Here is a 10,665-nt window from a genome sequence, read left to right on the forward strand (position 1 = left end):
TCACTTCATGATGACTCGTGTCTTCTCATCTCCAAGCACAAGTCTGGAAAAGAAAAGCGGATATTTTACTCAAAATCACAACAGAAACTAGACACGGATAAAGATATCACACTAGCAACATAAGGTATTTTGGGGGGCGGCCAGGATGCCAAGACAACGACCAAGATCGACGACCACCACATACGCACATATTTTTGCCTAATATGATTAGTCTGCCTAATATGATTAGTCTGCCTAATATGAATAGTCTGCCTAATATGAATAGTCTGCCTAATATGAATAGTCTGCCTAATATGATTAGTCTGCTTAATATGATTAGTCTGCCTAATATGATTAGTCTGCCTAATATGATTAGTCTGCCTAATATGATTAGTCTGCTTAATATGAATAGTCTGCCTAATATGAATAGTCTGCCTAATATGATTTGTCTGCCTAATATGATTAGTCTGCCTAATATGAATAGTCTGCCTAATATGATTAGTCTGCTTAATATGATTAGTCTGCCTAATATGAATAGTCTGCCTAATATGATTAGTCTGCCTAATATGATTAGTCTGCCTAATATGATTAGTCTGCCTAATATGAATAGTCTGCCTAATATGATTAGTCTGCCTAATATGATTAGTCTGCTTAATATGAATAGTCTGCCTAATATGAATAGTCTGCCTAATATGAATAGTCTGCCTAATATGATTAGTCTGCCTAATATGATTAGTCTGCTTAATATGAATAGTCTGCCTAATATGATTAGTCTGCCTAATATGATTAGTCTGCCTAATATGAATAGTCTGCCTAATATGATTAGTCTGCTTAATATGAATAGTCTGCCTAATATGATTAGTCTGCCTAATATGAATAGTCTGCCTAATATGATTAGTCTGCTTAATATGAATAGTCTGCCTAATATGATTAGTCTGCCTAATATGATTAGTCTGCTTAATATGATTAGTTTGCCTAATATGATTAGTCTGCCTAATATGATTAGTCTGCCTAATATGAATAGTCTGCCTAATATGAATAGTCTGCCTAATATGATTAGTCTGCCTAATATGATTAGTCTGCCTAATATGAATAGTCTGCTTAATATGATTAGTCTGCTTAATATGAATAGTCTGCCTAATATGAATAGTCTGCCTAATATGAATAGTCTGCTTAATATGATTAGTCTGCTTAATATGATTAGTCTGCCTAATATGAATAGTCTGCTTAATATGATTAGTCTGCCTAATATGATTAGTCTGCCTAATATGATTAGTCTGCCTAATATGATTAGTCTGCCTAATATGATTAGTCTGCCTAATATGAATAGTCTGCCTAATATGAATAGTCTGCCTAATATGAATAGTCTGCCTAATATGATTAGTCTGCCTAATATGATTAGTCTGCCTAATATGATTAGTCTGCCTAATATGAATAGTCTGCCTAATATGAATAGTCTGCCTAATATGAATAGTCTGCCTAATATGAATAGTCTGCCTAATATGATTAGTCTGCCTAATATGAATAGTCTGCCTAATATGATTAGTCTGCCTAATATGAATAGTCTGCCTAATATGAATAGTCTGCCTAATATGATTAGTCTGCCTAATATGAATAGTCTGCCTAATATGAATAGTCTGCCTAATATGATTAGTCTGCCTAATATGAATAGTCTGCCTAATAGGAATAGTCTGCCTAATATGAATAGTCTGCCTAATATGATTAGTCTGCCTAATATGAATAGTCTGCCTAATATGAATAGTCTGCCTAATATGATTAGTCTGCCTAATATGAATAGTCTGCCTAATATGATTAGTCTGCCTAATATGAATAGTCTGCCTAATATGATTAGTCTGCCTAATATGAATAGTCTGCCTAATATGAATAGTCTGCCTAATATGATTAGTCTGCCTAATATGAATAGTCTGCCTAATATGAATAGTCTGCCTAATATGATTAGTCTGCCTAATATGAATAGTCTGCCTAATATGAATAGTCTGCCTAATATGATTAGTCTGCCTAATATGAATAGTCTGCCTAATATGAATAGTCTGCCTAATATGATTAGTCTGCCTAATATGAATAGTCTGCCTAATATGAATAGTCTGCCTAATATGATTAGTCTGCCTAATATGATTAGTCTGCTTAATATGAATAGTCTGCCTAATATGAATAGTCTGCCTAATATGATTAGTCTGCCTAATATGAATAGTCTGCCTAATATGAATAGTCTGCCTAATATGATTAGTCTGCCTAATATGATTAGTCTGCCTAATATGATTAGTCTGCCTAATATGATTAGTCTGCCTAATATGAATAGTCTGCCTAATATGATTAGTCTGCCTAATATGATTAGTCTGCCTAATATGATTAGTCTGCCTAATATGAATAGTCTGCCTAATATGAATAGTCTGCCTAATATGATTAGTCTGCCTAATATGAATAGTCTGCCTAATATGAATAGTCTGCCTAATATGATTAGTCTGCCTAATATGAATAGTCTGCCTAATAGGAATAGTCTGCCTAATATGAATAGTCTGCCTAATATGAATAGTCTGCCTAATATGAATAGTCTGCCTAATATGATTAGTCTGCCTAATATGAATAGTCTGCCTAATATGATTAGTCTGCCTAATATGAATAGTCTGCCTAATATGATTAGTCTGCCTAATATGAATAGTCTGCCTAATATGAATAGTCTGCCTAACATGATTAGTCTGCTTAATATGAATAGTCTGCCTAATATGAATAGTCTGCCCAATATGATTAGTCTGCCTAATATGAATAGTCTGCCTAATATGAATAGTCTGCCTAATATGATTAGTCTGCCTAATATGATTAGTCTGCCTAATATGATTAGTCTGCCTAATATGATTAGTCTGCCTAATATGAACAGTCTGCCTAATATGATTAGTCTGCCTAATATGATTAGTCTGCCTAATATGATTAGTCTGCCTAATATGAATAGTCTGCCTAATATGAATAGTCTGCCTAATATGATTAGTCTGCCTAATATGAATAGTCTGCCTAATATGAATAGTCTGCCTAATATGATTAGTCTGCCTAATATGAATAGTCTGCCTAATATGAATAGTCTGCCTAATATGATTAGTCTGCCTAATATGATTAGTCTGCCTAATATGATTAGTCTGCCTAATATGAATAGTCTGCCTAATATGAATAGTCTGCCTAATATGAATAGTCTGCCTAATATGAATAGTCTGCCTAATATGAATAGTCTGCCTAATATGATTAGTCTGCCTAATATGAATAGTCTGCCTAATATGATTAGTCTGCCTAATATGAATAGTCTGCCTAATATGAATAGTCTGCCTAATATGATTAGTCTGCCTAATATGAATAGTCTGCCTAATATGAATAGTCTGCCTAATATGATTAGTCTGCCTAATATGAATAGTCTGCCTAATAGGAATAGTCTGCCTAATATGAATAGTCTGCCTAATATGATTAGTCTGCCTAATATGAATAGTCTGCCTAATATGAATAGTCTGCCTAATATGATTAGTCTGCCTAATATGAATAGTCTGCCTAATATGATTAGTCTGCCTAATATGAATAGTCTGCCTAATATGATTAGTCTGCCTAATATGAATAGTCTGCCTAATATGAATAGTCTGCCTAATATGATTAGTCTGCCTAATATGAATAGTCTGCCTAATATGAATAGTCTGCCTAATATGATTAGTCTGCCTAATATGAATAGTCTGCCTAATATGAATAGTCTGCCTAATATGATTAGTCTGCCTAATATGAATAGTCTGCCTAATATGAATAGTCTGCCTAATATGATTAGTCTGCCTAATATGAATAGTCTGCCTAATATGAATAGTCTGCCTAATATGATTAGTCTGCCTAATATGATTAGTCTGCTTAATATGAATAGTCTGCCTAATATGAATAGTCTGCCTAATATGATTAGTCTGCCTAATATGAATAGTCTGCCTAATATGAATAGTCTGCCTAATATGATTAGTCTGCCTAATATGATTAGTCTGCCAAATATGATTAGTCTGCCTAATATGAATAGTCTGCCTAATATGATTAGTCTGCCTAATATGATTAGTCTGCCTAATATGATTAGTCTGCCTAATATGAATAGTCTGCCTAATATGAATAGTCTGCCTAATATGATTAGTCTGCCTAATATGAATAGTCTGCCTAATATGAATAGTCTGCCTAATATGATTAGTCTGCCTAATATGAATAGTCTGCCTAATAGGAATAGTCTGCCTAATATGAATAGTCTGCCTAATATGATTAGTCTGCCTAATATGATTAGTCTGCCTAATATGAATAGTCTGCCTAATATGAATAGTCTGCCTAATATGATTAGTCTGCCTAATATGAATAGTCTGCCTAATATGAATAGTCTGCCTAATATGATTAGTCTGCCTAATATGAATAGTCTGCCTAATATGAATAGTCTGCCTAATATGATTAGTCTGCCTAATATGAATAGTCTGCCTAATATGAATAGTCTGCCTAATATGATTAGTCTGCCTAATATGATTAGTCTGCTTAATATGAATAGTCTGCCTAATATGAATAGTCTGCCTAATATGATTAGTCTGCCTAATATGAATAGTCTGCCTAATATGAATAGTCTGCCTAATATGATTAGTCTGCCTAATATGATTAGTCTGCCTAATATGATTAGTCTGCCTAATATGAATAGTCTGCCTAATATGATTAGTCTGCCTAATATGATTAGTCTGCCTAATATGATTAGTCTGCCTAATATGAATAGTCTGCCTAATATGAATAGTCTGCCTAATATGAATAGTCTGCCTAATATGATTAGTCTGCCTAATATGAATAGTCTGCCTAATATGAATAGTCTGCCTAATATGATTAGTCTGCCTAATATGAATAGTCTGCCTAATAGGAATAGTCTGCCTAATATGAATAGTCTGCCTAATATGATTAGTCTGCCTAATATGAATAGTCTGCCTAATATGAATAGTCTGCCTAATATGATTAGTCTGCCTAATATGAATAGTCTGCCTAATATGATTAGTCTGCCTAATATGAATAGTCTGCCTAATATGATTAGTCTGCCTAATATGAATAGTCTGCCTAATATGAATAGTCTGCCTAACATGATTAGTCTGCTTAATATGAATAGTCTGCCTAATATGAATAGTCTGCCCAATATGATTAGTCTGCCTAATATGAATAGTCTGCCTAATATGAATAGTCTGCCTAATATGATTAGTCTGCCTAATATGATTAGTCTGCCTAATATGATTAGTCTGCCTAATATGATTAGTCTGCCTAATATGAACAGTCTGCCTAATATGATTAGTCTGCCTAATATGATTAGTCTGCCTAATATGATTAGTCTGCCTAATATGAATAGTCTGCCTAATATGAATAGTCTGCCTAATATGATTAGTCTGCCTAATATGAATAGTCTGCCTAATATGAATAGTCTGCCTAATATGATTAGTCTGCCTAATATGAATAGTCTGCCTAATAGGAATAGTCTGCCTGATATGAATAGTCTGCCTAATATGATTAGTCTGCCTAATATGAATAGTCTGCCTAATATGAATAGTCTGCCTAATATGATTAGTCTGCCTAATATGAATAGTCTGCCTAATATGATTAGTCTGCCTAATATGAATAGTCTGCCTAATATGATTAGTCTGCCTAATATGAATAGTCTGCCTAATATGAATAGTCTGCCTAATATGATTAGTCTGCCTAATATGAATAGTCTGCCTAATATGAATAGTCTGCCTAATATGATTAGTCTGCCTAATATGAATAGTCTGCCTAATATGAATAGTCTGCCTAATATGATTAGTCTGCCTAATATGAATAGTCTGCCTAATATGAATAGTCTGCCTAATATGATTAGTCTGCCTAATATGATTAGTCTGCTTAATATGAATAGTCTGCCTAATATGAATAGTCTGCCTAATATGATTAGTCTGCCTAATATGAATAGTCTGCCTAATATGAATAGTCTGCCTAATATGATTAGTCTGCCTAATATGATTAGTCTGCCTAATATGATTAGTCTGCTTAATATGAATAGTCTGCCTAATATGAATAGTCTGCCTAATATGATTAGTCTGCCTAATATGATTAGTCTGCTTAATATGAATAGTCTGCCTAATATGAATAGTCTGCCTAATATGATTAGTCTGCCTAATATGATTAGTCTGCTTAATATGAATAGTCTGCCTAATATGAATAGTCTGCCTAATATGATTAGTCTGCCTAATATGATTAGTCTGCTTAATATGAATAGTCTGCCTAATATGAATAGTCTGCCTAATATGATTAGTCTGCCTAATATGATTAGTCTGCTTAATATGAATAGTCTGCCTAATATGATTAGTCTGCCTAATATGATTAGTCTGCTTAATATGAATAGTCTGCCTAATATGAATAGCTTGCCTAATATGATTAGTCTGCTTAATATGAATAGTCTGCCTAATATGAATAGTCTGCCTAATATGAATAGTCTGCCTAATATGATTAGTCTGCCTAATATGAATAGTCTGCCTAATATGAATAGTCTGCCTAATATGAATAGCTTGCCTAATTGCTTACACATAACTTAAAACCATCTAATGTACAAAAGTGTTTAATCCATAAATCCCGTTGACACAGATGTCAGGACAGAATTCTGGGCCTCAGGAACTGACAATCCAACCTTGAACTTGCTAAAATGCTGAACACCACTCTCTGTTCCGGACAACATGACCAAGTAGCAGAAGTCTAACTGTTGTTAGACAGTTCAACTTACAGTTGTATCAGTGTCATATATACAATGTCTTCAGAAAGTATTCATACCCCTTGACTTAGTCCACATTTTGTTGTGTTACATCCTGTCTGACTTTAAAATGGATGACATTTATATTGTTTCTCTCACCCATCTACACACAATACCCCACAATGGCATAGTGAAAACATGTTTTTAGAAATTTTTGCAAATGTATTGAAATCTAAATGCAGAAATAACTCATTTACATAAGTATTCACACCCATGAGTCAATACTTTGTAGAAGCACCTTTGGCAGTGATTTCAGCTGTGAGTCTTTCTTTGTAAGTCTATAAGAGGTTTGCACACCAGGATTGTACAATATTTGCACATAGTTATTTTTAAAATTCTTCAAGCTCTGTCAAGTTGGTTGTTGATCATTGCTAGACAGCCATTTTCAAGTCTTGCCACAGATTTTCAAGACAATTTAAGTCAAAACTGTAACCAGGCCACTCAAGAACATCCAATGTCATCTTGATAAGCAACTCCAGTGTATGTTTGGCCTTGTGTTACAATTCTTCAATCTCTGTCAAGTTGGTTGTTGATCATTGCTAGACAGCAGACTTAACCAGGTTTTCCTCTAGGATTTTGCCTGTGCTTAGCTCTATCCCGTTTCTTTTTATTTAAAACCTCCCTAGTCCTTGCCAATGACAAGCATACCCATAATGTGATGCAGCCACCACCATGCTTGAAAATCTCAAGAGTGGTACTCAGTGATGTGTTGTGTTGGATTTGCACCAAACATAACACTTTGTATTCAGGACATAAAGTTAATTTATTTGGCAAATTATTGTCAGTTTTACAATCATGTCTGATTGCAAACAGGGCACACATTTAGGATTTTTAAAATTCTGTACAGGCTTCCTTCTTTTCACTCTGTCATTTTGGTGTGTATTGTGGAGTAACTACAATGTTGTTGAACTATCCTCAGTTTTCTCCTATCACAGCCATTAAATTCTGAAACTGTTTTAAAGTCACCATTGGTCTCATGGTGAAATCCCTGAGTGGTTTCCTTCCTCTCCAGCAAATTAGTTAGAAAGGACGCATGTATCTTTGTTACTCGTGTACTAACAGATGCCCTTTGCAGGCATTAGAAAACATCCCTGGTGTTTGTGGTTGAATCTGTGTTTGAAATTCACTGCTCGATTGAGGGACCTTACAGGTAATTGTACTGTATGTGTGGGGTACAGAGATGAGGTCGTCATAAAAACATTGTGTTAAACACTATTATTGCACAAAGAGTGAGTCCATGCAACTTATTATGTGACTTGTAAAGCAAACGTGTACTCCTAAACTTATTTAGGCTTGCCATGAAAAAGGTTTGGCACGAGACGTTTCAGCTTTTCATGTTTAATTCATTTGGAAAAATGTGTAAAAACATAATTCTACTTTGACATTATGGGGTATTGTGTGTAGGCCAGTAGTATACAATCTAAAGTTAATCCATTTTAAATTCAGGGTGTTTCATAATAAAATGTGGAACTCAAGTGGTGTGAATACTTTCGGAAGGCACCGATTTTTTATTAATTCAGAATGATTATATAGTCTTGAGACTCAGAAGCATATTTTGCGTTATGGTCATTTGTGTTTTAGCCATGCTCTTTAGCCACCATGCTATTGGCCTTGGTCTTTTAGCCCCTGGTACTAGTAGCCTTTGCAGTTTTACATAACCACCTGTATCCAGAAAGCTCTGTATTAAACTTTTTACCTTTACAAAGTCAACTTGCTACTGCAAAATTTGATCTATAGTATGCAGGATATCAAGTACATTGTAGAAGGATGTATATATTTTCGTAAATGTAAATGTATGGAATTTGAAAAAAGAAAAAAAAACACATTACAGGTTTGAACATATTTTATGTGATGGCCTATCTACTGTGTCTCTCACCTCACTAGTCCTGCTGCCAGTAGACCTCCTGTGATAGGACCAGCCCAGTAAACCCAATGGTAGGTCCAGTAGTTGGCCATTACCGCTGGCCCCAGAGCCCTGGCTGGGTTCAGACAGGTCCCAGACACATCCCCCCTGCACCAGCACACAGACAGGTTAAGTGCTTAAGTACTAATATCTAGGATAACAGTCAACGCCAACTTTAGAGAAATCAGAGATGCTGTTTGGTAAAGGGGATATTATCTGGCACATGATACAAACTTGGCAATATGTCTGAAACTGACTATTGGTGAATTCTGAGCATGTGGGTATTGCAATAGTCTAGAATTCTTAGGGCAGGCTTAAAAAGGTAATATTGGATTCTTAAATATTGTACAATTCAATAAATATCTTCTCTCAACTCACCCTGCCAGAATGTTGATGATGACAGTACAGCCTACCAGGAAAGGCACCATTGGGCTTTTGCTCTTTGCATTGACCGCCCCTAGCAATACTACCATGGTAACCAGGCACGTCATGGCGATCTCTCCAAATATGGCTCCCGCCAGCTGGTCCTCTGTATGGAGGATAGTAAACGCCGCTCCGGTGGCGTTGGCATAGTTCTCCTTTGATGTCATCATCTGAGGGACAGTATACATCAGTCAACTGCTGACCTGCATATTGCAGGAGGTAAGCACAGCAGTACACCACTTCACATTAGTGACAAATGTATTCATAAAAGCTCTAGGCCTATACAAATAATTGATTGATTGATTTTCTTAACTTTATAAGAATGCCTTTCCCTGATTTTGTCCCCAGGCTCAATGAGAGCCGGCTGGTGGAAGAGATGAACCTTTCCACTATAGAATTAGAAGCTGTTCCCCATTTGTACCACTGAACCTGTTCATTAGAGGTTACCGCAGGTGAACATTAATAACTCAACTGACCTTTGACATGGCAGCTCCCAGCACCCCTCCTAATAACTGGCTGATAAGGTATGGGACAACCATGAACAGTTTCATGCCGCCACACAGGTAGATGGCAATGGTGAAGGGAGGGTTGAAATGGGATCCACTGCATGAAGAGAAGGATCTAGTAAGCTGCATTGAAAAAGCCTACACACTGATATAATTATTCAAATTCAATTGTATAAAATGATTTGCTTCTATAACAAACTATTTTTCATACATATATTTTTTCAGATAATTTTTTATCCAAAATACATTTTATTCCAATTTATATCTTGAGAAAATAAGAAATAGTTATCTGCACAGTAGACCATTAGCTTGCTGCAAGCAAAGCTTTAAGTTGCATGAAAAAGCCAGGTGAGGTAAGATCACACAGTTAAGATCAACCAGAGCAGTACAGGTGAGTCCTACCTGATCTGATCCATGCATGCCACCATGACAGCCACAGCCAGGCCATGGACCAGCGCCGGCTGTACCCTGCCTGCAGACTCAACGTTCTCAATGACCGACACACACCCGATGAAGACAAAGAACATGGTTCCCACCACCTCTGCCAGGCAGGGTTGGATGATGCGCTCAAACGTGTTGGGAGGCCGAACCGGGGGAGGCTTCTTGGTGCCACTCATCAGAGTCGAGTGTCCCTCATCCAGCTCCATTTTCTCAACTCCCATTGTGTCTGTCCGGACCTCAAGAGTAAATCTGACTGTCCGTCTGACTGTCTAGTTGAAGTGTCTGAGATACAAGTGAGCGACTTTGATAGTGTCTTGACAATTTATAATCACTGGCGGTCTATATTGATATTGCCTCATTGTTTGACCCACTGACCATAAACCTTAGCAGGGCAATTTCTAGACATATTTTATTCTGCTCCTTGACCTCATTCTGATAGAGGCAGTTCATACCAGTTCAACAAAGGACTTCTTAGCCTGAAGTGTGCTCAACAGCTTTACAAGACAGCATGAGAGGGAGGCAACGTCATGTTCATGCCTTGCAAATCGATAAGGGTAAACTTCAGTTGCTAAGTTGGCTACGGCTGCCAGAGGTTAGAAGTGTCT

General features: G+C 36.1%; 1 protein-coding gene across 1 annotated transcript; it reads right to left on the minus strand.

Annotated features, from left to right (window-relative positions):
* Positions 1-10,281, minus strand: LOC139375644 (aquaporin 8a, tandem duplicate 2). The gene is made up of 5 exons (XM_071117446.1): positions 10,022-10,281; positions 9,590-9,716; positions 9,069-9,283; positions 8,664-8,798; positions 1-43 (listed from the first exon to the last, which is right to left on the minus strand). Exons 1-5 carry the CDS (start codon positions 10,279-10,281, stop codon positions 1-3), a joined length of 780 nt encoding a protein of 259 aa, XP_070973547.1.
* Positions 10,282-10,665: the final 384 nt, after the last annotated feature.

The sequence above is a fragment of the Oncorhynchus clarkii genome, chromosome 20 (assembly GCF_045791955.1).
Source record: "Oncorhynchus clarkii lewisi isolate Uvic-CL-2024 chromosome 20, UVic_Ocla_1.0, whole genome shotgun sequence".
Classification (NCBI taxonomy): Eukaryota; Metazoa; Chordata; class Actinopteri; order Salmoniformes; family Salmonidae; genus Oncorhynchus; species Oncorhynchus clarkii.